This window comes from Capsaspora owczarzaki, assembly GCF_000151315.2.
Source record: "Capsaspora owczarzaki ATCC 30864 unplaced genomic scaffold supercont2.7, whole genome shotgun sequence".
Classification (NCBI taxonomy): Eukaryota; class Filasterea; order Ministeriida; family Capsasporidae; genus Capsaspora; species Capsaspora owczarzaki.
The window spans coordinates 757,502-781,031 of record NW_011887298.1 but is presented as its reverse complement, the minus strand read 5'-3'; the positions used below and the strand labels follow the sequence as shown (position 1 = coordinate 781,031).

General features: G+C 53.9%; 8 protein-coding genes across 8 annotated transcripts; 5 read left to right on the top strand and 3 right to left on the bottom strand.

The window, feature by feature from the left end:
• Positions 1 to 212: 212 nt before the first annotated feature.
• On the bottom strand, positions 213 to 4,646 carry CAOG_04734 (hypothetical protein; the record flags this gene model as incomplete). The annotated part of the gene is made up of 10 exons (XM_004347431.2): positions 213 to 889; positions 989 to 1,191; positions 1,297 to 1,654; positions 1,771 to 1,948; positions 2,055 to 2,191; positions 2,294 to 2,539; positions 2,646 to 3,453; positions 3,515 to 3,621; positions 3,826 to 4,399; positions 4,539 to 4,646. 10 exons carry the CDS (start codon positions 4,644 to 4,646, stop codon positions 213 to 215), a joined length of 3,396 nt encoding a protein of 1,131 aa, XP_004347481.2.
• Positions 4,647 to 4,912: 266 nt separating this feature from the next.
• On the top strand, positions 4,913 to 6,606 carry CAOG_04733 (dienelactone hydrolase). Its single transcript, XM_004347430.2, has 6 exons — positions 4,913 to 4,988; positions 5,151 to 5,238; positions 5,423 to 5,529; positions 5,676 to 5,921; positions 6,006 to 6,107; positions 6,245 to 6,606. The coding sequence occupies exons 1-6, from the start codon at positions 4,941 to 4,943 to the stop codon at positions 6,443 to 6,445; spliced, it is 792 nt and encodes a 263-aa protein (XP_004347480.1). The 5' UTR covers positions 4,913 to 4,940; the 3' UTR covers positions 6,446 to 6,606.
• A 49-nt stretch (positions 6,607 to 6,655) lies between these two features.
• Positions 6,656 to 8,632, top strand: CAOG_04732 (dienelactone hydrolase). Its single transcript, XM_004347429.2, has 7 exons — positions 6,656 to 6,721; positions 7,073 to 7,157; positions 7,423 to 7,529; positions 7,611 to 7,753; positions 7,835 to 7,937; positions 8,031 to 8,132; positions 8,220 to 8,632. Exons 1-7 carry the CDS (start codon positions 6,677 to 6,679, stop codon positions 8,421 to 8,423), a joined length of 789 nt encoding a protein of 262 aa, XP_004347479.2. The 5' UTR covers positions 6,656 to 6,676; the 3' UTR covers positions 8,424 to 8,632.
• Positions 8,633 to 8,660: 28 nt separating this feature from the next.
• Positions 8,661 to 9,760, top strand: CAOG_04731 (hypothetical protein). The gene is made up of 4 exons (XM_004347428.2): positions 8,661 to 8,722; positions 9,144 to 9,333; positions 9,418 to 9,474; positions 9,580 to 9,760. The coding sequence occupies exons 1-4, from the start codon at positions 8,688 to 8,690 to the stop codon at positions 9,727 to 9,729; spliced, it is 432 nt and encodes a 143-aa protein (XP_004347478.2). The 5' UTR covers positions 8,661 to 8,687; the 3' UTR covers positions 9,730 to 9,760.
• Positions 9,761 to 10,085: 325 nt separating this feature from the next.
• On the top strand, positions 10,086 to 14,131 carry CAOG_04730 (aminopeptidase 2). The gene is made up of 12 exons (XM_004347427.2): positions 10,086 to 10,432; positions 10,624 to 11,182; positions 11,284 to 11,474; positions 11,548 to 11,590; positions 11,680 to 11,807; positions 11,904 to 11,980; positions 12,080 to 12,304; positions 12,388 to 12,535; positions 12,643 to 12,955; positions 13,072 to 13,461; positions 13,551 to 13,663; positions 13,746 to 14,131. Exons 1-12 carry the CDS (start codon positions 10,125 to 10,127, stop codon positions 14,044 to 14,046), a joined length of 2,796 nt encoding a protein of 931 aa, XP_004347477.1. The 5' UTR covers positions 10,086 to 10,124; the 3' UTR covers positions 14,047 to 14,131.
• On the bottom strand, positions 14,107 to 18,212 carry CAOG_04729 (hypothetical protein). The gene is made up of 10 exons (XM_004347426.2): positions 16,664 to 18,212; positions 16,498 to 16,539; positions 15,866 to 16,410; positions 15,728 to 15,781; positions 15,303 to 15,642; positions 15,072 to 15,199; positions 14,846 to 14,968; positions 14,670 to 14,766; positions 14,430 to 14,586; positions 14,107 to 14,303 (listed from the first exon to the last, which is right to left on the bottom strand). Exons 1-10 carry the CDS (start codon positions 18,200 to 18,202, stop codon positions 14,194 to 14,196), a joined length of 3,135 nt encoding a protein of 1,044 aa, XP_004347476.2. The 5' UTR covers positions 18,203 to 18,212; the 3' UTR covers positions 14,107 to 14,193.
• Positions 18,213 to 18,536: 324 nt separating this feature from the next.
• Positions 18,537 to 19,863, top strand: CAOG_04728 (mago nashi protein). Its single transcript, XM_004347425.2, has 4 exons — positions 18,537 to 18,718; positions 19,142 to 19,200; positions 19,267 to 19,435; positions 19,548 to 19,863. Exons 1-4 carry the CDS (start codon positions 18,577 to 18,579, stop codon positions 19,694 to 19,696), a joined length of 519 nt encoding a protein of 172 aa, XP_004347475.1. The 5' UTR covers positions 18,537 to 18,576; the 3' UTR covers positions 19,697 to 19,863.
• Positions 19,864 to 19,924: 61 nt separating this feature from the next.
• Positions 19,925 to 23,034, bottom strand: CAOG_04727 (DEAD-box ATP-dependent RNA helicase 1; the record flags this gene model as incomplete). The annotated part of the gene is made up of 6 exons (XM_004347424.1): positions 19,925 to 20,068; positions 20,166 to 20,372; positions 20,494 to 21,219; positions 21,314 to 21,859; positions 21,931 to 22,055; positions 22,182 to 23,034. 6 exons carry the CDS (start codon positions 23,032 to 23,034, stop codon positions 19,925 to 19,927), a joined length of 2,601 nt encoding a protein of 866 aa, XP_004347474.1.
• Between the last annotated feature and the right edge of the window lie 496 nt (positions 23,035 to 23,530).

Here is a 23,530-nt window from a genome sequence, read left to right as displayed (position 1 = left end):
AAGCAAAAGGCAAAAAAAAAAAAAAAAAAAAAAAAAAACCAATAAAATATTAAAAACAAATGGAAAACAACAAAAAGGAGTGGCATCTGAAACATCTGAGACAAAATATCGAAAAACCTAGTAAATGAAATAACAAATGGAAAATCAACACACAACATCATGTAACAAAAAGCAATAGCGTGAGGATTGTTTTGGTTGGGGGGGGGGGGAAATCACGAGCCTCGTCGTCGTGCAGTTGCAGAGCTGGCACGACAAAACTCGCGGTAGATGAGCTGGAACAGCAGAACGTGGAAGACGATGATGGAAATTACAATCACCGCAGTGAGGCCGTCGGGGATGCCGCCATGCTTGTGCATGATTGCATCGAGAGGCACATGAAGTGCGCTCTGGCCGTCCGATCCGCGCTCCTCGTCGTCGTCGTCGAGCGCCAATGAATTGGTCGCGTCGGCGGGCTGGAAGCCATGCGGTGTCAACGCTCCGTCAACGGCAAGTTGAGCGTCCGTGTCATGGGGCGCAAGCTGAGCGGAGTCGTCCACTGAAATGCTGCGCGCGAGGACGGCCGCGGCTTTTCCGTCGTCACTCGAGAACGCGAGGACGATGGTGCTCCCGATGGGTGCACTCAGTGGCAAAGGATTGAACGCGAGGGTTTCGGCCTCGCCAATGGTTGCAGCGAGCAAGGGTTTCTCTCGACATCGCGCTGGATTGGCAACGACGACAACCTGCCGCGAATGAATGAAAATGTTAAAGCTGCAACTGCCATACTTCAAGTCGCGGAAGGAGAGGCCGGTCGCGTCTTCCGACGGCAGGACGGGCCGGAGCCGCACGCCAGTGGGAAGATAGCGGAGTCCCAGCGACCCGTAAAGAATGACTTGCAGCATCGCTCCAGCGGCTAATTCAAAAGACAGTACACAGCATGCTTTGTTGTGAGCCAACCTGATCAGCACCTAACAGGCAAACAGCCAAGGAAGACAAGGGGGGCAAAACTCACCTGAGAGAGAGTGCACACACTGCAATCCGCGCATCTCGGTCGAGTAAAACCTGGGATACTGCAACCATGCCTGCTCGTGGTCGCTCACCGAGCGCAGGAGCTGGTGCAGGTGGAAGGACGTCCTCGGGGCATCCCCAACCTCAAATCCCGCAATGGCGGCGAGCGCATGATCTGTCGGCAAGCCAGAATCCAGCGGCAAGAATCTAAAACAAAAAAGGCGAAAGTCAAATCATCAAGCGGGTTGAGAAACTGTTCATCTTCTGCACGTCACGGCTTGGAGATGCACCTGTGAAAAAAAGTCCACCTACTTGACAAAGCTGGTGAACTGGGCAAGATCATTTCGACGGACACTCAACGGCATTGGGTGCATCACGGGGAAACCGAGCGCGAGCGCAGACGCCGGATTGTAAGGCGTGACCCCGGCCTTTGACACGGATGGGAAGACGACATGCCGAGGGTAGTGTGCATTTCGGGTGCGCGTCCACGAGTAGGCCAGGTTGGCTGGCGTGGACGCGTCTCGCTGCGCGATTGCCTCGGTGACATAAGCTTGCTGCAGGCTCTTCTCGTCGGCATCCGTCTTGGCAAACGGCAGTGCCACAGAGTCTGCTTCGCTTTGGAGTTGTGCACCGTACTCGGCGGTGACCGGCTTCCTGGCCAAGTTTGCGCCTGCCACAACAAAAAGGAATAAAAAGAAAAAAAAAACAACAACAACAACAACAAGAAGTCAAGATGGTGACAACTCATCTGCATCCTAGCTGCCGACCACACGTCACAAATTGTACCTGAGTACCGAAGGGAACGCTGGACAAGTCCATTTGTCAATAGGTCGTGGTCGACAGCACGTTGCGCAGGGTAGATGGCTGTTGGAGAATGCGAACCGCGGCGCACATCGAACGATCGTTCCGCGAGCGCAGCCCGGGTCGTGCGGACAGTTTTGCCTGAAAACTCCATTCCAACGAGCTACACACACGCACACACAAAACAGTATCGTGAGAGACCACAAAGTAGAAATGTCAGTACAAAAACAAAAAATCCCACAAACAAGCACACTTGACTATTGTGCTACCTTGGCGCGACCAAACTCGGCACAGGACTGCGCCATCGGCTGGCCCACAGAGGCCACCCAACGCGGATCATGCTTCGCATAGTCAAACTGTTCGACGGCGAGCGCCACGAATGACGTGGAATCGACGTCCATAGCGCCTAAAGAGGTTCAAGCAAAACCAAAAACAGGCGTATCAACATACTTGAGCAAAGGTGTCGACGATCAGTTGAGGCATTTCCGTCCAGGCACGCGACACTTACCAAGCTCCATCAGGTTGGCATCAACGCTTGCTTCATCAGCACCACTCGGTCCGCCAAAGGTAGGATACTTGGCACCAGGAGCGGCTGCAGAGGGGAGAGCAGACTTTGCAGCGTTCCGGGCTGTTTGTAGTTGACTGGCACGAAACTCCAACAGCTGCCGAACAGTTGCAGCGCCCGACTCAAACGGAAGCAACGCCAGCATCAACCACCGCTCCATATCCTGCGAGACCAGCCCTTCATTGCATTCTGGCGAGCACCCCCCCCCCGAACCAAGAGCACACAATCAGCAACCATGAAAACAAGCGGCAGCAACAAAACAGAAACGCAGACACGAGAGACGACGACAACATACCATGTGCAATAGGACTCGAACCAACACCAAACTCTGAAAGAAGCTCGCCAGAACCGACGGAGGAGGCAATCGTGTACAGGGCAAGTTGAATGGCGTGATTGAGGTGCGACACACTGCCCAGTAGTTGGATGGCGTTCGAGCTGAAGGGATTCGACACGGCGCTGCGATGGAGTGCGTAGAGAAGTCGATGCTGGGCTGGAGTTGAGAACACGCTCTGTTTCAAATCCTCCAGCACCTGCCGAGCGTCAGGCGCGTTCAGGTCTGCGGAACCCGTCGTTTCGCTTTGCTGAACACGCCCCATCCACTGCAGGACTTGCAGCTGACGGGACGAGCTTGGCAGCACCTGGACGGACGACGCTACAATGGTGGCCGCAGTCACGATGCTAAATGTGGCAGACTGCAACCGAGCAATGACCATGACGGTCGTTGCGCCCAAGCCCGACCACGCAAGAGCTGACGGCGGGATTTCATCGGTGGCGGCAAGCTCGGTGAATGTAAACGACTGCGCTTCGCTGGGTGCCGTCACAACGAGGTAACCGAGAATGGTTGTTTTCAGCATCCGGCGGCCGCCGTCGTCGTCGTCGTCATTGTCCGAGTTCAGAAGCGGGAGCCAGCTGACCATCGCCGGTGCTGCCAGATCCTCGTGGTCGATGTTGGACGGGGGAAGCTGGACCACAGAAACGGGAATGGAATCGGCACGCATGTTGATGATTTCGACCTCATGGACCAGGAGCTGGTGATGCTCGGCATGCGCATACCACGTCTGCTTGGCAAGCACGCAGCCATCGCCCGAGGTGCTTGTGGTCGCCTCGGTAGCAGTCAGCAGTCTGGACGTGCGATGCACCGCGCGGTCTGGACGTGCGATGCACCGCGCGCTCCTCCAAGTCAATCACCGAGAACGAGCCACGAAGCGGCGTCTCGAGGCTGGCCTTAAAACGACGTGGCAGCGACCGGGCGAGCTTGTTTGGTTGTCGTCCTGGGCATTCCCAACACTGCCGTCATAAAAGAGTGAGCCACATACATACACATTGAGTGAGCCACATACATACACATTGGGCCTGTTATCAACCGCAATCACAAAGAACAGCGCAGGGAAAAAAAAAGTGTGCGTCGTGGCACTACCACACGTTGCATCTTCTCCACTCTCTCAGTCTCCCGCTCAAACAAACGCAACACGTACCATTGATGTGCGGCGAGTCAATCACTGTCGAGACATGGCCGTTTCCGACAATCGGGTTTTCAAACGCGCGGTCTGCTTCATGCTCGTGCTCGTCGTCCTTGTCGTTGTTGTTGTTGTTGTTGGTGCGACGCTGCTGGTTTTTCTGGCTGTCCTGGTCTTTGTTTGGGTCGTGATCATCGTGATGATTGTCATCAAGCTCCTCGCTGATTGTCGTCTCAGGCCATGGTGGTATCCCGAGATTGATTGCGTGCCAATGGAAGAGGAAGGGCGACGGCACCGACTCGACCAGCGTGTCAATGTTCTGCTTGGCAAACGCCTTGGTGCGGTTGCTCAGCCCAGCAGCACCACCAGCAGCAGCAGCAGGTCCTGCGTTTGCGCCTTCGACCCATAGAGCCCATTCGCGCCAAAACGCAGCATCGTCGTCGTCTGCAGCAGCAGCTGGATTCGCAGTCAGCCCCGTCAGCAGCAGCGAGTCGAGCGCCTGCCGCACTGACTGCTGCTTGCTCAGCACGAGGCGGTTGTAGTACCCTTGCAGACACTTGTCCTGCTGCGAGTTGCGCACGACAATCTCCTCCTGTTGTTGCAATGTTGCATTTGGGGGGGGGGGAAAGAAGAGCAGCGTGTGAGTGCAGTCAGTTCAACGCAAACATGATGCACAAGCAGCAAGAGCCTCTTGCCATTGTGTCGTGCTGCTCTTCAGGCGTCAAGTAGACGTTGAATGCGAGCAGCAGGATGAACACGAGGATGCCGCCGGCTGCCGCTGCGATGGGAACCGTCCGCCTCGAGCGCAGTCGCAGCCGCTGTATCAGCGAGCTCAGCATCTCAGAAACGAAGGGCCAAACAAACGCAGTTGCTTCAAAATAGAATACACGGCACACACAATACTCAAGCCTCTGATACAAAAGATGGCAAATGAAGCAAAGAGAAAAAAGGGTAACAAATCTGAGTAAAAAACAAAAACAAAAAGGTCGAGTGAGCTCTGTTTCTCAGAATTCACTGTTCGGACCTTTTTGGTTTGAACAATGTGTCGAACACATCTGAATGCAACATCCAAGACCAAAAAGCGATGGATAGATCGACTCAGTCTAATTCATACAGGAGTTACGGTGTGTACAATGGCGGACGTTCAAGAGCGCAGCATCGAGTACCACGACCAAGGCACTGTACGTACAGTTTGATGACCCTGGATGACTAAATCAAAATGAGACAAATGCACTTGTATTGAGATTGGGCGAGTGAGTGAGTGAGTGAGTGACTGGGTGACTGACTGACTGACTGCGACTCGTGTGACACACAATCCGTGTTACAATCTGCTGCAACCATAGGATCTCGAGGGCTTCCTCGCCGAGCCAGCAGCAACCTACGCTGTCGGATCAAAGCTGCCTGCCGTGCTCATCATCCACGACTGGAAGGGTAAAACGAACAACGGACAACGACGACGACGCGGGAGATTGGATTGAAAATGAATAGCTACTACCTCTCATTCAACCTTCCTATGATCATGAATGATTGAGTGATCATGATTGAGTGATCATAATGGGATGATTCGTCTGGTTTCAAACTCTGACTCCTCATAACTGAAAATGGTCGCTGGCAGGTCTCGGCGAGTACCCGAAGAGCCGCGCACGACAGCTCGCTCGCTTGGGCTACGTTGCGTTTGCGCTCGACCAGTACGGCAAGGGCATCTACGCCAAGGACCATCAGGTACCAAAAAAGCCCTTCAGCCTGATCAGCTGGCATCGTCGAGCATTCTCGGGGTGGGGTGGGGGGGGGGAGGAGTTGCTCGATATTGAACATCCTCAAATTTTCCTCACAAAACAACCAAATCGTTGCTGCTTTCATTCCTGCAGGAGGCGGCCGCTCTCTTGGCTCCCCATACCAAGGACTCCAACTACGCTGTTGGACGCACCAAGGCTGGCCTGCAGCAGCTGCTCAACCATCCTCGCGTTGATGCGTCCAAGATTGTCGCGATGGGCTACTGCTTTGGCGGCGCCTGCGTTCTGGAGCTCGCTCGCCACGGCGGCCCGGTCGCTGGTGTTGCCAGCTTCCACGGCGGTGTGAAGAGCTGGAGTGGAGTGTCGAGCGCCAACATCAAGGTTAGTTTTTTTTTTGGCAAAAATGGCAAGGCGAGATGTCTTGCTTGATTCTTATTTCTGTTTTGAATTGTGGACACCTTGTAGTGCCGCGTTGCTGTTTTCAACGGCTACGACGATCCGCGTGTGACTCGCGAGGATATCCAGAAGGTCACACAGGAAATGTCGGAGGGCAAAGTCGATTTCACGGTAACGCCTCCATTGCTTCTGTTGTCTGACCCGTTTTTCTTCCAAGCCTGAAGTGTTCTCATCGTCATTGATGTGTGTTCTGTTTGCGTTTATGTGGGCTGATGTCTTGGAATCGTCCTCGCTTTGCTCTGCCGCAGTTCGTGGACTTTGGCAACACGGTGCACGCCTTCACTGTGCCTGGCGCAGGCGGTGCTCCCCACCTCCGCTACACGGAGACTGCAGACCTCCAGTCCTTTGCATTCTTGGAGTTTTGGCTGCGCGAGACGTTCGGGGGTGTCGCTGCTCCTGCAGCTGCCTGCTGCGCCTCGGATGCTGCTCCTCAAGCGAGCTGCCACTGAAACAAGCAGGCTGAGCGTTTTGCTTTCAAGCATCTGAACTATTTGCTCAACTGCAGCTGCATCTTTTCCGGTCTTATGATATCGTTGTGATGGTTGAAATTGCCGCTTGAACCAAAAATTCACCATTGATCCACTTCCAATGATGATTGCGCATGTCACCCTATCGCTTGTCTGAGCTTTTGTTTTTCGGTCCAAGCTCACTCCTCATAACCCGAGAATCGAACAACGCCCATGACGCTGACTGAGACCACTGTCACTTACCACGATCAGGGCTCGGTGCGTGTCCCTTTCTCACCCAACCACCTTCTCTCGCTGCAGGAATCCAATCGAGTTGTTTTTCATCTGTCATTCAACACTGCTCTTGCGCCATGGAAGCAGCGAGAAGAGACCAACGCCGCGGTTCTCGCAATCTCGTTCCAGTCAAACACAACTCGAGCTCACCTTCCCCCCGCTGGGCACTGGCGACTACTGCTACTGAATGCTCACTCATACTCAACTCATTACGACTACTACGACGCACCAAACGGGGCGACCTCCTTCCTTCTGTATCGCTCTTTGTGTTCTGTTCTCACTGTGTGTCACACTGTACCCCCTGTCCCCACCCCCCTGGCATCCCACCTCGAACAGACGCTGATCGGCTTCATGGCTGCCCCTGCGACCATCGCCGCTGGCACCAAGCTGCCTGCCGTCCTCATCATCCACGACTGGAAGGGTAAACCTCACGGCGATTTGTTTTGTTGCCTACCGTGTCCGACCTTGTCAATATGAGAGCGTTGAAAATCTCGAGATCATGAGAGCATGAAGGAATTTCGGTTTGGTTTGGTTTGGTTTGATGGAGGGGGTCGGAAAAACAAGTCACAAAAAGAGCTCAAGCTCGAATCTTGGACAAAGTGCTCACTGCTGCTCAGATACCGTGGATCTGATTCGGGCTCAAGTCATCAGCTCATCTGCTTTGGCGCGTTTGTCATATTCCACAGGCATTGGCGATTATGTTCGCGAACGCGCACGCATTCTCGCTCGCAAGGGCTACGTTGCGTTTGCCGTCGATCAGTATGGCGATGGCAAGCATGCCGCCACCCACGAGGTAACGCAGATAGCCCATGCAGCATTGCGATGAAGCCTTTGTGTCTTGGGCCTCACTGGAATTCCGTCCCATTTTTGACAGGAGGCCGCCGCGCTCATGCAGGCGTACACCAAGGACTCGACCTTTGCCCTCAACCGCACCCTGGCCGGCCTCAACCAGCTCATTGCTCACCCGCATGTCGACGCCAGCAAGATTGTTTGCTATGGCTACTGCTTCGGCGGCACGTAAGTTTTGGACTATTTTTCGTTTCGTAAATTGTTGTCACTTTTCTGATAATCCCCTTCGCTCGGAATGTTGCGCCATAGGTGCTGCCTCGAGCTCGCCCGCCACAATGCTCCAGTTGCTGGTGTTGCTGGCTTCCACGCTGGCCTCCAGAGCTTCAGCGGTGCTTCCAACAAGAACATCAAGGTAGTGGGAGTTTTTTGTGTTTTTTTGTTTCCTGGAGTGGTTGTGTCTGCGACGCTCCCTCCTTTGCTTCAACTCACCATTTTCTATCTACAGACGCGTGTTGCCATGTTCCACGGCTACAACGATCCGTGGATTTCTCGCGAAGCTGTGCAAAACTTTACCAAGGAGCTGTCCGAGGCCCAGGTCGACTTTACTGTAAGGTTTCGAGTAGCCTTGTTGTGTATCATCGTAGCAGATCAAGAGATTTCAAACGGAGGGTTTAACTCACTTTCTGTGTTTTAGTTTGTCGACTTTGGCAACACGGTCCATGCATTCACCGTCCCTGGCATCAACAACCCGCCGGCCATGATTTACAACGAGAGCTCCGACAAGCAATCCTGGGCCTACTTTGAGTTCTGGCTGCACCACATCACTCTGGGCGGTGCCAAGTCTGGCGCCCCTGACTGCTGCAACAAGGGTGATGCTGGCGCTGCTTCCTGCCATTAAAGCACCGCGAGCTTGCTGCTTCGAGCCTTTCTCTTATTCTCTCTTGCTCTTGCTCTTGCGTTGCTTGGTTGTGCGATGATGGAGCGGGTACGCGGCTGTTTGAGTTCCTTGTGAATTCTCCACAATCAGACTTGCTCCATCTCAAGCTCCCCCTGATTCATCTGTTTTCCAAGTAGTTTATCAAATTTCAATTCATACTTGCTTCCATTCCTAATCCTGTTCCATGCCTGTCATGTCACTCGCTCAGTCTCCCCCCTGTTCGTCATGGACAACTCTACAACACGACGAATGGCTTACCGGTACTACTCACATCCCCCCCTTCCACTCCGCCACCACCCATTCCCCCATTTCTTGCACTTACTCCTTGCTGTCCTTGTTCGAGTGCTGTGCTGGTGGCCGCGTCGAGTAGCTGGTCTCGTCTGTTCTCGCTTGCTGACGACGGCAACGCAATCGAACCCACCCCACTGCTCGCTTGTCCACCTTCGCGCGCTCTGCGTTGCGCTGGCAGAGCTTCTCACTGTCCGCCTGTCGCTTTGTTGGGATGTGCTGGAGTGGGGGGGGGTGGTTGGCCAATGCTTCTCTACCGAACCCAATGCTCATCCAATGCGAATACACTCATCTGATGCTGCTTTTTGCGTACTTGTGCTTACTTGTGCTGACTTTTGCTTTGTGCTGCCTGATATGATACTTTTGTCTCGGGGTATTGGGGGTGGGGTCTAGTGATCGAATCCCCGCGTCGTCCGGCGCCAGTCTGACAAACCCGTCCAATGCGAGAAACGAGCTGTTTGGAACACGATCGGGCAACGCACCGGATCGTCGCGCGCTGGCCGAGCACACTGAGCACATGATGGAGTCTGAGAACGACCGCATTGTCGGTCAGCTGTCCCAAAAGATCCAACTCCTCAAATCGGCAAGTCAATGTCTACGGAGCAACTATCACGATTTCAACGTTTGTTGCGCTCACCAAATGCTCATTTGGTCCTTTGTAACGCAGTTGACAATCAGTATCGGCGACGAAGCAAGAGCAGACAATGCCATGTTGGATGATATGGTAAAGCAACACACAAAAACAACAACGATGCCAAAAAAACCTCGATTCAGGCCTGCTCTTGCCTTCTGCTGATTGTGTGGTGTTGTTCCTTGTGTGTGCATGCAGCACGGCGACTTTTCCAGCACGTCCAACCTGCTTGGCAACACCATGAAGCGGCTAAAAGGAATCACCAACTCTGGCAATGGACGGCTAATGTGCTATCTCGTTGCGTTCGTTGTCTTTGTCTTCCTTGTCATCTATTGGCTCATTCGTTGAGGGCTTTGTTGCAATACAGTATATTGAGTGTTTTCCGATGCACCGTAGTTTTTGATGCTGCGGCAAAATCAGTGTACTGTACTTTTACAATCAAGGGCCTAATCTTTAGTGCAAGAACCGCGCGAGGCCGTTAAGAGTAACGCGACACATGAAGGACAATACCAAGTCCAGCTCTTGCTTGTGTTTGGGCTGCGCGACCTCACACAAGAGCACACGACAACAAGTCATCTCTCACCTCTCTTTCGTATCGCCTCGAATGAAGCTGACTGGTTGTTCACTGTTGCTCACCGGTAAATTTACATTTGGTTCCTATTTCTTCGTCCATATCTGCACTCCGACCACTTTCTGTTTTTTTTTTTTATTTCCCCTCTTACCGTCTCAGACAACCCAAACTGATGACGAGCGTGAATCCAACCTCTTCCGAGTCGTCGTCGTCGTCGTCGTCGCGCGTGCTGCTGCCAACCACGTTCAAGCCCTCGCACTATGATCTGTGGCTGGAGCTGCCTGCTGGGCTGACGAGCGGCGCTACGACTGCGTACGACGGTCGCGTCGCCATCGACCTCGCCTTCAACGGCGACTCTGCTGCTGCTGCTGCTGCTGATGCTGCTGCTGCTGAAACGGTGCTCGTTCTGCATGCGATCGACCTGACCATTGCCAGTGCATCGCTCCAGCTCGACGGCGCGGATGACCGGATCCAAGCCAGGTGAGCAAACTGTCCTTGCTTCTCTCAGTCACACTGTGTAGGACTCGGATCGGACTACTATCGGGATACAAGTCATACTCGGCGTTTCCTGAGAAACTGATGCTACACAATCACTGAGAGCGAGAATTGCGCATTGACGTTGACATACTTGCGAAACTAACCATGTTTGACCTTTTCGTTTTGTGCCGCAGTGCAACCAGCGTGGACGCAACCGCCGAGACGTGCAGTCTGACCTTCCCAATTGCTGCGTCCAAGCTTGCCAAGGCCAAGAAAATTGTGGCGCATGCCGCGTTCAGCGGCACCCTGAACGACAACCTCGTTGGATTGTATCGCTCGAGCTACGAGATGGGTGGCGAGAAGCGCTACATGGCCACCACGCAGTTTGAGGCAACGGATGCACGACGCTGCTTCCCGTGCTTTGACGAGCCTGCGCTCAAGGCGTCGTTTGCCGTCACGCTCGTGGTGCCCGAAAACCTGGTCGCCGTTTCCAACATGCCTGTTGAGGAAGAGCGCATCGTCCGCGCGACCGAGGCTGCTGCTGGTAGCAATGCCAACAAGAAGCTTGTTCGCTTCCAAACGAGTGTTGTCATGTCCACGTACCTGCTTGCCTTTGTCGTGGGCGAGCTCGAGTTTATCGAGGCACGCACCAAGGAGGGCATTCCGGTCCGGTGCTACACCACCCCAGGCAAGAAGCAACAGGCTGCCTTCTCCCTTCGCGTTGCCGTCGAATCGCTGTCCTTTTATGGCGAGGTGAGGCAGTAAACTTTCATCGAGAATGGGTTTTGTGTTGTTCAGATGCCTCATTGTTACACCCTCCCCCCTTTTTTTGTTTTCACTTTCTTGTTGGTCAGTACTTTGGAATGCCCTATCCGCTTCCCAAGCTTGACATGCTCGCCATTCCGGATTTCGCGGCGGGCGCAATGGAGAACTTTGGCTGCGTGACGTATCGCGAAATTGCCATTCTGATTGACGATGCGAGCTCCTCCGTGTCCTCGAAAGAAAACGTGGCCATCACTGTTGCCCACGAGCTTGGTCATATGTGGTAAGACCGGTGTTGCCGTTTGGCGCGTCTCATTCCGAGACTTTGAATACTGATCTTGCGCAACCATTTTCAGGTTTGGAAACATTGTGACCATGGAGTGGTGGACTGATCTTTGGGTACGGCACTTGCACGTGTTGCTATTTCTTTTGTGCAAAGCTGCGAATTGCCGATTTTAACATGTCTATCTTCTGCTTGTTGGCTACAGCTCAACGAAGGCTTTGCGTCCTGGATTTCCTACTTCGCTGTGGATCGTCAGTTCCCAGAGTGGCAGCTGTGGACGCAGTTTGTCAACCACGACTATGCCTCTGCTCTCAAGTTGGATGCACTGCTCAGGTGCGATACTTGAGTTTTATGCAATTTCTGGTGCGCTGAGTGGCTCATTTTTTTGTTTGGTTGTGTGTTTCTTCTTGCTGTTTTGCCGCGCGGCAGCTCCCATCCGATCGAAGTCGAGGTCAAGACCTCGGGCGAAATCAATGAAATCTTTGATGCCATCTCATATTCGAAAGGTAAAACGGGACAATCGACAATCGTTACTCTGTTCGCTATATGGTGCATTCACTTTTGTTGTTGTTGTTGTTGTTCATTGTTTGCACGGCATCGCTTAGGCTCCTCTGTCATTCGCATGCTCGAAGCGTACTTGGGTCCCACGGACTTTTGCAACGGCCTGCGTCTGTACATGAAGCGCCATCGCTTCGGCAATGCCAAGACTGCCGACTTGTGGAAGGCTCTCGCGGAGGCCAGCGGCAAGCCCGTCGAGCAGGTCATGAACCTGTACACCAAGCACACGGGCTACCCTCTGCTCAGCCTTGTTGAGCTGACCAAAGAAGGCGGTAGGTCTCCACACCGTTAACGTTGGAGATTGTCAATCCACTTGTATCAGGTCTGACGTCAAAGGCGTTGTCGTGATTTGTAGATGAACAGCGCTCGTTCACACTTTCGCAGCAGCGCTTCCTCTTGGACGACTCTCCGGCCGCCGCCTCAGCAGAGGCAAGCCCAATCTGGTGGATTCCGGTCAGCATCAAAAGCAACGGACTTGAGCAGCCCATGAACTTTGCCGTGACGTACGCGCAGAGCTGTGTGCAGTTATTGTTGACAAGAGGCATGCGACAGCTATCACCCACAATGCTGACTTGCGATATTTGTGATTACGCCTTTGGGTGCTCGACAGGTCCCAAGTTCATTCCTTCACCTTGCCCGCCTCGGTGAAGCCTCACCATTGGATCAAGCTGAACGCGGAGCAAACTGGTCTGTATCGCGTGCACTACCCCACCGCTCATATGACTGCGCTCGCGGCACATGTGGCTTCGACCGCCAAGCTCTCTGCGTCCGAGCTTGCTGCCATCCCCTCGGCGGCACTTGTGACTGCCAGCGACCGCCTTGGCATCGTGAGCGACATTTTCGCCATTGCAAAGCGTGGCATCATCCGCACCAGCGATGCTCTCGAGTTTGGCCGTTTCTTTGTTGACGAGACGAATTACAATGTGAGTTTTCTTGTCTCTTTGTCTTTTGACGTGTCTTTTGACGTGTCTTTTGACGTGCTTTAGCGTTTTTCCCCGATTGCCGATTTTTCACTCAACCGTTGATGCTGCTGCTGCAGGTCTGGGCCGAACTGATCAGCAACATGAGTGAGGTGGCCGCCATTTGGGCCAACACGGACGCGCAAACGTACGCGGCCTTGTCGGCGTTCATTCTGCGGATTGTGTCCCCGCTCGCCAAGCGCTGCGGCTACTTTGATGTTCCCGAGAAGGGCGAAGACCACATGCAGTCGTTGCTCCGGGCCTTGGCTGTCCGCACCGCTGGTTACTTCGGCGACACGGCTGTCGTTGAGCGTGCCCGCCAAAGCTTTGCAGCGTTCTTGGCCAACCCGAAAGCGTTGCATCCCGACCTCCGCTCTACGGTGTACAGCATTGTGGCCAAGTGGGGCACCGAGGCCGAGTTTGAATCTCTCATCAAACTGTACGAGACTGCCGAGCTTCACGAAGAGAAGGTGAGTTACATTTTTTTTTTTGCTTGCAGCTTGAAAGATTCCTCATCCTCTTACTGGGTGTACCTTTTGCTGCCTTTTCCTTGCATCAGGTTCGGGTTCTTGGTAACATTGCCCATGTGTCCGACCCGAAGCTGATTGAGCGAGTCCTGGCATACTCGCTTTCTGACCGTGTTCGCACCCAAGACTGCATCTTCCCTTTCCGGTAGGGGGTTTCCTCGAGATGTATTTTTTCTTCACACACAATCAATGTGACACTCATTCACTGCACTTGTCCCGCACCACAGCGCCTTTGCAGGAAACCGTCACGCCAGCGGATTGGTCTGGCAGTTTGTGCAAGGCCGCTGGGAAGAGCTGGACAAGCGCTTCAGCCAGGGCAACATGAACATGATTGGCAGCTTCATCAACAGCGCCGCTGCCGGCTTTGCGTCGCATGCGAAGGCGGACGAGGTTGCCGCTTTCTTCAAGACGCGCCCTGTGCCAAGCGCCGAACGCACAATCAAACAAGCGATCGAACGCATCCATGCTCGCGCCAATGTCTTGGATCGCGACCGCGCTGTCATGGCAGAGTACCTTGCCAAGTTCTAAGTTCTACTAGAGACTCTGAAACAGACCCCACCTTTTTTTTCTGTCTTTTTTTGATGGAGACTGACCAAATAAACATTTGCGTGCATTTGCGATATTATCGGCGACTAAATGACAGTTTCTGAGAACACCAATGTGAGCGACGCGTGCTCATAGCTGGAAAAAGCTTGTGGTGAGGCTGACGATGGTCAGCGTGTTGTCGGTGGAGGAGACGGCCATCTCGCTTGGTTTGTACCAGCTAATGCGGAGGACGCGACTTGCTGTGGTGCAGACAAAAAAAGAAACAGAAGAAACAGAAAGAACAAAATAAAATGGGCGGGGCAAGTGAGTTGCCAGCGGTTCAGATCTGCAGCTGTTACAGCAATCACTAGCTCAAGGGCACGCACCGTTCACGCCCAAGTGGCAAAGCGGCTGAATCTCGCCGACGGGACCTGCCGTGTTTCGCATATCCCAAATCCCCACATGCCCTTCTTGCAAAGGCAGCGCCAAGTAATTGCCCGTTGGATCAAATGTTGGTTGGACGTACTTGGAGGGCGAGATGTCCTGACGAACAAGAAGTCAATCAGTCAGATGTTGCAAAAGAAAGCGGAGGCGCCAAATAGGAGAAGAAAACACCTCCTCAGTACCTTGTTAAAGACAAAAACGGGCTTCAAGTGTTGCACAATGCTGAACGCACGCTTGTCGACCAAGGTGATTGGTTTGCTCTCAAGGAGCGAGCATCGGCTGCAAGCGAATCAAACAAATGCACATTGTCAGCCAAAACGTTCAGGCCAGATGAACAGCAAACACCGCGGAAATGTACCTAACAGCAATCACATTGGGATTGCTGGGCTGCTCAAGCAACGCGTTCACCGTGGCGGTCATGTTTTCAACCTTGACCGTGGACGCAAGAGAGTTCGCAGCCACGTCAAACCTCGCAATTCGTCTGTTTCGCACAAGCAAAATGAAAGCCAAGCGTCGGATTCATTGTTCCTTTTTGTTCGTGCCAACGAAATAGAGAATCAACCACGCTCGCTCAATGCTCATACCCGTCAGCGCCTCCGGAAATCAGATCTCTGCCATTGGAATGCGGCAGCAGGGCCGTCACGGCGGAAGAGTGAGCCTCGTGCAGCTTTGACGTATAGCGAAGCTTACGACCAGTGAGCGACCAAAGAAACTGACGGGAGAAAACAAAAAAACAACCCAACGTTCAAAAAAAAAATAATCCAGCATTGTTAGCATCAACCCGCAGCTTCTCTCCCAGCAACCCTGGAACTCACAACTCGATGATCTGCGCCGCCAGTCACAATATTGCCATCGTGAAGGAATCGCACCACGTTGATGCCCTTGTCAGAGTGCGGCCTCGTGTGGAAGAAGGTCAGTGAGTGCGGCCGAATGAGATCGGCGTTAAAGCCAATTTCAGCATCATTGCCGTCGTCAGTAAATGGCATCGTGGAGGCTCTGTTCTCCGTGCCCAACGAACCAACAACCAGTTGGCATCTGCCTCGCTCGCTAGCGCCATTCTCATTGAAAGCCAGCGCCACGCGAGTCCCGTCAGTGTTGACATCCATATCTTCCACGCGACTGTGGTAGAGTTGCTCGCGGGTCCAGATTGGCGTTCTGCGAAATGCCAAAGAAGTGTGAGAAATTCGGCATGGTCTCGATTTCCAACAACACAAACCCCCCCCCCTTTTCGTCGGCTTACTTTGTAAAATCCATGTCGCGCACTTTGCTTGAACTAACCAACCCATCAAATCCGCTGCAGATTGTGCGACAAAAGCAGTGTTAGTCATCATACCAGCAGAAACGAGCCATCCAACATGCGAAACAAGAAGCATCCCACCTTGTCAGAAGAATGCCATGTCGCGGAACAAAGATAAGCGAGCGCGGCTTGCGGGCAAAGTAGCCTTGTTTGGATCGTGTCGTGCAATAATGCCGATCACCAGTCGCTACCAAGGCGCTCGGCAAAGTAGGTTGCGGTGCAGTGCTCCGTCGTACGGGCGATCGAGCAGCCTGCGGAATGACGCTCTGAATTTCAACATGATCGTCGTCTTCCTGCTCGTCATCGTCGTCAAGCTCCGTGTCGCTGTCTCTGTTACGCGAAACCGCTGCTGCAGCTGCTGCTGCTACTGATGATGATGATGACTGGAATTCCTGGACAACACTGGTTGATGCTGAGGTTGGCAGCGCCGCCACAGTCGCAGCAGCCGGCGCCGAAACGAGCTGTCGCCTGGATGTCGGTCCTGTTGCCGCTGGAGAATCCGTGGCGGAGGATGCTGACAAGAACGTGACGGGCTGAATCGACTGGCGAAGCATGAGCGACGAATATTTTGAAATCTTGTAGAGAGCGTGGTTGATCTTGGCAGTTCGTTTGAGCGACAATTCCATCTGCAAAGCACACCGGAGGAAGATCACAGAGATTCAGTCGGCCCGCCTCGATTTTCAATTCACCAGCAAACAACGCAAGTTCCATACCAATTCTTGCTCTTTTTCGTGCTCGTGCCGCAATTGATTGACCTGGACAAGTGACAGCCAGCCCGATGGATGAGTGGGGAAATTTCAAAACCAAACAAAAACTCAAAAAACAAACAAAAAAAAACCAACAACAAAAGGCAAGAGAAGAAATCTGTCAATGGCTTACGATTGTGGCCAGTGCGTCAATCCGCTCAAGGGTAGGCGTTTCGTGTGCTTGGGACAGCCAGGGCCGCACAGTTTGTTCAAACGCGAGCACTGAGGACGTTGTCGAGGCTGAAACGTCAAACCTCGAGCTCGAAGCGCTGGTGTTGTACGCTGGCATTGGAGTGGTTGCACTCGAGTGTGGTGAGGCGTCTACCAATTCTTCAAATTGCCGCACGAGTGGTAATTGTGTTTGTTGTTGTTGTTGCTGCTGCTGCTGCTGCTGCTGCTGTTGTTGTTGCTGTTGTTGTGGTCTGGATTGAGTCTGCTGAGGTTGGTGGGTGTGTTGTCGAGGATGTTGCTGAGGCTGAGAATGTTGCTGAGGCTGAGAATGTTGCTGTTGCCGAGACCGTTGCTGCGGAGGGTGCTCACGCGCACGCGATTGCTGCTGCGATGGCAGAGTCTGGTGCTGCTGTAAAAGCTGGCTCGTCAGATTGAGATTGTCCTGCGCGTGGACCTGGCGATTGTCATCTCGATCCGATCGAGACCGCTTGTGGTGCTCTGCCGCCGAGTCTGGCGTGCCATGCGGCCGCTTTGAAGCAGCGCGAGGCGGCTCGACGGGTTGGTGCTCGGTTTTGATGGCGACAACGTCCCACCTGGACGGCGCTTGGTGCCCCGCAGAAGTTGCGCTCAGCTGTCGACGTGAAGGAGAAGCAACTGCAGAGGAGGAGGAGGAGGATGGGCTGTGTCGGAGACGCGGCGCGGCAATCGGAGTGGCGGCGGCTGCAGAGGTGGCGTTTTGAGGCAAACTCGATCGGTGCGATGCAGCCGAAGCAGCGCCATCATTGTCATCGTCGTCTTCGTGGTCGTGATGGCCTCGAACGTGGTATCCATTTGCGCCATCATCTCGTCGGTTGTCTCGTGTGATTCCAGCAGCGGCGCGATCTCGATTCCGACGATCGCCCTGCAAATTCAACAACGAACTGAATGGTGATGATGATGATGCAGCTGTTCGCTGACCAGCTGGCAGGTTACTTGATGGTGATGCTCGGGTTGCTTGGTTGCTCGCATGCAATGAGCACGCACCAGAAGCAGCAGTACCAGAAGCAGGAGCAGCCGCAGCCGCAGCCCCACCTGGCGCAGACCTCGGCAGCGAGATCAGGCCTTGGAACGAACTCGGACTTCCAGTCGAGGTCAGCGCGTGTCTCGGCGGCAGGAAGGGCGTCCGATCGCGCACATGGCTGCTGTTCGCACCAACAGTAGCAGGGTGGTGCGCCGAGACCGAGATTGGTCGTGGCGCGCTGGACGGAGCCCGCTCAGCAGTGGCAGACCTTGGCGCGTCTTGAGCAGCAACGCCAGAGCCATGCGTCGATCGCGAGGGTGGGGCGGACCGCGGCGTGGCTTCGCTGAAAAAGCCGCTTGGCGGAGTGGCGGGAAACGCTGACGGGCTGAGCAACGGGTCGTGGTCGTCCATGTGCGACTGACTGACTGACTGTTCCCCGGGCTCAAAGTGTGGTTGAGAATAACAAGGACTGGGATGGGGTCGAATAGTGCTATTTTCCATGGTTGTGGGAACGTCGTTCGGCGGACGATTTGGGTCGGGCAGCATGTCCCAGGAGGGCAGGTTGCTTTTGAAAATTCTTCAGTGGCTGTCGAGCACCTACATCTCCGCTCGGTGTGCGTAGTGGCTTTATCAGATGCTGTTTGGTGGATGGGTGTGAGATGGGGAGGGGGAGGCAGAGTGCGACACGGAGCTCGCCAACCGTTGTCCGGGTGTTGATGCGACTTTAGAAACGCCACTCTAGCACAGTAGCACGACGATGAATCATGCAATATGCTGTTGCTGATGTGCATCTTGTCAGATCAGAGTTTCAAACATGTCTCAGTCGTTTTTTGTTGTCTCAGATTTCTTGTTGAAAACACATCTCACTTTGACAAATGGATACCTCAACGCCCGCCACCAACGCGTCGGCAGCAGCAGCAGCAGCACCCTTCGACAGCACCTTCCATCTGCGTTACTACACTGGGCACAAGGGCAAGTTCGGACACGAGTTCCTCGAATTCGAGTTTAGCTCTGATGGTAAAAGCTTTTCAAAACTCAATGCTCAGCCCAGCGAGCGGTCTTCGTCCATCCCGGATTCGCCCCGATTCAGCTCTTCTGTGCATCTTGGCCATGCTGTTGCTATGCGACTTGGAGTGCTGATGCTCTGCTCGTCATCGTCGTGTGGCGCGCTGTGTTTTGACTGAGCGACGATTTGGCGCGATCTCACAATGCACAATGCACATCTCCCCCTCCCACTCCCGTACCCGCTTCGTGGGCTGCGGGCTTTGGGGGACTTTGGGGGGTTAGGAATGGGGGCTGGTCTCCTCAACTCGCTTCAAACGCAGTCTGGTGGCTGCGATCAGCGTTTGGACGTCGATCTTCCACACTGCTCGCTCACCCTTTCCCCTTCCCCTTCCCCTTCCCTTCCCTCTGCGCTCGATCTGCTCGCTTTGCATTTAGGTCTGCTGCGTTATGCCAACAACACACACTACCGCGGCGAGACAATCATTCGCAAGCAGGTAACAAACGCTCACCTGAAACCAGCACTGTCTCTTCAATCCAGAGCTCACTTTGGCCCTCCACAGGTCTATGTCAGCCGCGCAGTCCTCCAAGAACTCAAGCGCATTCTCGCCGACAGTGAAATCACACGCGAAGACGGCAACATGTGGCCCAAGCCAGAGCGCAGCGGTGGCAAGCAGGAGCTGGACATTGAGATGGACGGCGTCCGAAAGAGCTTCAACGTCTCTGTCATTGGTAAAGCCACGACTAAGGGAGGAAGGGGGAGGTGGGGGCGAGAATGCGCCCAAGCCTCGTAGAACCATGCAAGCACTCATCAACAAACTTTCAACCATCCAACCATTGGTAGGCAAATTGTCGGACGTCGATAACAGCAACGATGCTGAAGGTCTCAAGATTTTCTTCTACCTTGTGCAAGACTTGAAAGCATTCGTCTACAGTCTTATTTCGATGCACTTCAAGATCAACCCAATTCCCCAACAGCTGGGCCAGGCCTAATTTTTTTTTTTTTGGAGAAAAAAAAAAAAGGCTCGAAATGTTGCGGCTTATGTGTTTGTCGTTTTGCTGTTGTTTTGTTGCATTTTGCACTGAAAAGAAAACCAAATCAGGAGTCTCTTCATCTCTGCCCTTGTCAACCGCTTTTGCTCGGCAGGATGAAATGGTGGGGGATGGTCGAACAGCAAAGTACAAGAAAATTATTTTTGTATTGCTTGGCGACAGCATTCTTCAGATTTCAACAGCAGCGGATTCCAACTGCGGTCGCTCAATCAATTGCACGATCGCTTCAGGATTACTCGAGGCGGCAGCGTTGTTGCGCGATTTTCCACCCTTCTCCTTCTCGATTGCAGCTCGCAAGGACTCCAAAGCCTCCTGCTCAATCAACCATCCAAACAATCAGATCACGCGTCAAACACCAACGCAAAAAAAGTGTCAAAAACACAAAACAACGAACTCTACCTGATAAAACATTGGCAAAATGAGCAGCGCTGTCGCCGCGAATCTTGGCAGGCAAAGAATGACCAGCCTTGCCCAGCATGCGCTTGAACGCAGCCACTTCCTCGGAGCGAAGCAGTGTGAGCGCTTGACCGCTACGACCGGCACGAGCCGTTCGACCCACGCGGTGGACGTAAGTTTTAAAGTACACGGGCACATCGTAGTTGATCACCTCCGCCACCTAAAAGCACCCAACCAAACCGACAATGCGAAACAAAACCAAAAAAACCCCGGTGAGCAAACAGTGAGATCTGCACACTAGCGCGCACACACACACACACACACACAAAAGACCCACTCACGTTCTCAATATCCATGCCACGAGCCATGGCGTCAGAGCAAATCAAAACGTGAACTTGATTGGTGCGGAACCGATTGAGCATCTTGCCACGATCGTCTTTGGACAGGGACGATGAGAATTCGGCGACAAGGCTGCCAAGCTGAATATCCCGAAGCTCTGGCAAGGCTTGCTTCAAGAGATTGCGCAACAACAATGCCAGGCGATGCGTCGACTCGACAGAGGCCGTAAAGACCAGCGCTTGTGGCAGAGCTTTGATCGCTCGTGACAGGGGTGTGCCACGCTTCTTGGCGGACGCCTCCTCATTGCTTGGATCCGCGTCCTCCTCGTCGTCGCTCGCAAAAACGACACGGTGAGGCGTGGTTGTCGCTGCCGCCTCGTCGTCGGCTGGCAAAGTCTTGCCCGCAGCACGAATAAGCGTGCCATACAAGCGCTGAGCCAATGCCAACGGCTTGTCGGCGAGCTGGCACACAATCATTTCCTGCGTGAGCGTGGCTGGCAGCGTAAAGCGAGCAGCATTGTCGCCGTCCGCGTCAAACAGCGGCTCCTGGCCGTCGGCCGTCGTGTCCATGGCCGTCGCTGCATCGGCCCCTGCGCCTGCAACAGGTTTGACAGACAGAGTCGCGTTCGGCGCTGCCACAAAGTACCGAGGGAAGACGAGATGAAGTGCTGCGATTTTCTCCGGATTGTTGGTTAGGGTGGCGGAAAAGAGGAGTTTGCGCATGATCGACTGCGGCATGAGCGGTAAAACAGACTCTTGTTGCCGCACAATGCGTGCAAACATTGTCGCAACAGTGCTCCGATGTTGGGTCTGACGATCGCACGTGCGAGGACGAATTGTTCACCATGCCGTAGCCAGCGCTACCAACACCGCCGCTCTCGCCCGCCAATGTGGCGGATGCATTGTTGCTGCTCTGGGCTGCGGCGCGTTGGTGACGCGTGGTGCGGCCCGCTAAAACGCGTGGCAACCAGTCCGAATAGGACTGGCTCAGCAAACGATCGGCCTCATCGAGCACCAAGTACTCCAGATGATCCAAGAGTGCAGGGTTGCAGTTCAGATGATCGACGAGACGACCTGGCGTGGCGACAACAACATCACAAAGGACAATGGGCGTGGCCTGTTGCGCCGAGCCAGAGCTGCGATTTCCCGCGAGTGCGAGCACAGAGTCGGCAAGCACCGAGCGGGAGGGTGCGCCTGCCGCGAGAAGGTCTTGTTCCGCAGCGAGCGATAATTGGCCAGTGATCAACGCGGTGGTCAAGGGGGTGAACTGAGCTAACGAATCAAACACGGATTTAACCTGTGCGGCGAGTTCTCGTGTTGGTTGCAAAATGAGCGCACGAAGCCGGGGCACCACTCGAGTGGATAGTTTCTGTCAGGTTCGGAATGGCGGTGAGAGATGGACAACAGCTAGGAACCTGTTCAACCAAAACTCATGCTTACGTTAACAATGGGAATGGCAAATGCCATGGTTTTGCCGCTGCCCGTGGGCGAAGACACGCACAAATCGCCTGGATGGACTGCGGAGGACGCCGAACCAAGGATTTCTGGCAAGAGCGAAGCTTGGACTAGAGGTACGCAGAATCAAAAGGAATTGAGAGACGTACATACACACACACGCACATACAGTGGCTAGACACAGTTTGAAACTGCACAGCAGGAGGGGCATGGAGCAACAGCTTTTGAGCGTTTACCTGGGAACAAGGACTGGATGCCCATCTTTGTCAGCGCGCGAACAACACGCGGGTCAAGGCGATCGCGAATGTCGTCAATCGTAACACCCGTCTGAATCATCTTTGGCTCTGCAAGCCATCGTGGAAGCACGCGCAGTGCGTTGTTGTTATTGTTGTTGCTGTGCTGCTTGCCGTTCTTTCGTGCTTGTTGTGCACCATCATGATTGTCCGAACCATCCAGTTCAGAGTCATGCTCGTGAGCTTCGTCCTCGTCACTCGCATCGCTCTCGTCGGAACCTGACGCGGACTGATCGTCCTCCTCGGCATCTTCCAACTCGTCTTCGCCTCCAAGATCGGCGTCAGCGTCCTCGTCCAATCCTCGGTAATCCAGCCCGTCGACGACACTCGCGCTCGGTGGCTTCCGTTGCGCTGGTGCTTGCTTTGTAGTCGCAGCGCCTGCAGCAGCAGGAGTGGTCGCCGTGGTCGTCGCTGGGGCTCCTGCTGCTGATCCGCCACGAGGATGGCTTGGTCCATGTGAGGAATCGGGATGGCGACTGTCCGGCCCCGTGTTCGCGCGGCCGGCGTGTCCAAACGGCTTTGTCGTGTGTGACGACGCTGCCTGGCGTGGCAGGGCAGCTGAAGGTGCGGCAGCGCTCGTGGTCGCGGCGGCATCGACCGATGGAGCGGTGGACTGCTGCTGCTGCTCCCACGGCCGTCGCTTGCGCCCAGCATCTGCCACCGCGGCCACCGTCGTGGATCCTGCAATTTCAGACACAGTTGAGGCATTGACGGCGGGAGTGGAGGTCTCGGCGGGTGTTTCAACGCGGGCCTTCTTGACGGGTGTCGTCGCCTGTCCGCCCAATGGACGTTTCATTGCAGCGGGCGACAAAAGGATGAGTGGAGAAGAAGAACAACAAGCAAACAAGCAAAAAGGAGTATCTTTCGTAATTATTGAACGAAGAGTAATCCACAAACACTATTTATAGTGTTATAACAATACAGTATTATAGTATTTTATAGTTAGTGGAAAGGTGAATCAAGTGGCAGTAGATCTATTCTAGTACAACATGAAGTGATGCACTCCAAACCCATGCCAGCCCACTTTGTGGGCCAGCACGGGTCCGGGTGCATCACCCCCTATCACCAAAAAGCTATTAAAAACCATTGTGATTTGTTGTGATTTTGGGCCCTTGGTCTTCCACTCAATTCTCATTCATTGTCAAAGCCGGAAGAGAGCCGAAAACAGTTGTATTGAAAGATCACTCAATCACAGTGTGTCGCGCTAGATCTATGCTGGTGGTGATGGTGGTGGTGATGATGATGATGATGATGATGATGATGATGATGATGATGATGATGATGATGATGAT

Bases quoted from the DNA above. Each gene is read 5' to 3' on its own strand.
- CAOG_04732 (XM_004347429.2), top strand. From the start codon at position 6,677: ATGACGCTGACTGAGACCACTGTCACTTACCACGATCAGGGCTCG. The intron at 7,530-7,610 runs GTAACGCAGATA...CATTTTTGACAG, and splicing joins AGCATGCCGCCACCCACGAG to GAGGCCGCCGCGCTCATGCA. The intron at 7,938-8,030 runs GTAGTGGGAGTT...TTCTATCTACAG, and splicing joins CTTCCAACAAGAACATCAAG to ACGCGTGTTGCCATGTTCCA.
- CAOG_04733 (XM_004347430.2), top strand. From the start codon at position 4,941: ATGGCGGACGTTCAAGAGCGCAGCATCGAGTACCACGACCAAGGCACT. The intron at 4,989-5,150 runs GTACGTACAGTT...CTGCAACCATAG, and splicing joins AGTACCACGACCAAGGCACT to GATCTCGAGGGCTTCCTCGC. The intron at 6,108-6,244 runs GTAACGCCTCCA...GCTCTGCCGCAG, and splicing joins AGGGCAAAGTCGATTTCACG to TTCGTGGACTTTGGCAACAC.
- CAOG_04731 (XM_004347428.2), top strand. From the start codon at position 8,688: ATGGACAACTCTACAACACGACGAATGGCTTACCG. The intron at 8,723-9,143 runs GTACTACTCACA...GGTGGGGTCTAG, and splicing joins ACACGACGAATGGCTTACCG to TGATCGAATCCCCGCGTCGT. The intron at 9,475-9,579 runs GTAAAGCAACAC...GTGTGCATGCAG, and splicing joins ATGCCATGTTGGATGATATG to CACGGCGACTTTTCCAGCAC.
- CAOG_04730 (XM_004347427.2), top strand. From the start codon at position 10,125: ATGACGAGCGTGAATCCAACCTCTTCCGAGTCGTCGTCGTCGTCGTCG. The intron at 11,475-11,547 runs GTAAGACCGGTG...AACCATTTTCAG, and splicing joins CACGAGCTTGGTCATATGTG to GTTTGGAAACATTGTGACCA. The intron at 12,956-13,071 runs GTGAGTTTTCTT...CTGCTGCTGCAG, and splicing joins TTGACGAGACGAATTACAAT to GTCTGGGCCGAACTGATCAG.
- CAOG_04728 (XM_004347425.2), top strand. From the start codon at position 18,577: ATGGATACCTCAACGCCCGCCACCAACGCGTCGGCAGCAGCAGCAGCA. The intron at 18,719-19,141 runs GTAAAAGCTTTT...CTTTGCATTTAG, and splicing joins ATTCGAGTTTAGCTCTGATG to GTCTGCTGCGTTATGCCAAC. The intron at 19,436-19,547 runs GTAAAGCCACGA...AACCATTGGTAG, and splicing joins CTTCAACGTCTCTGTCATTG to GCAAATTGTCGGACGTCGAT.
- CAOG_04729 (XM_004347426.2), bottom strand. From the start codon at position 18,202: ATGGAAAATAGCACTATTCGACCCCATCCCAGTCCTTGTTATTCTCAA. The intron at 16,540-16,663 runs GTAAGCCATTGA...TCACTTGTCCAG, and splicing joins TTGACGCACTGGCCACAATC to GTCAATCAATTGCGGCACGA. The intron at 14,969-15,071 runs GTATGAGCATTG...TGTGCGAAACAG, and splicing joins ATTTCCGGAGGCGCTGACGG to ACGAATTGCGAGGTTTGACG.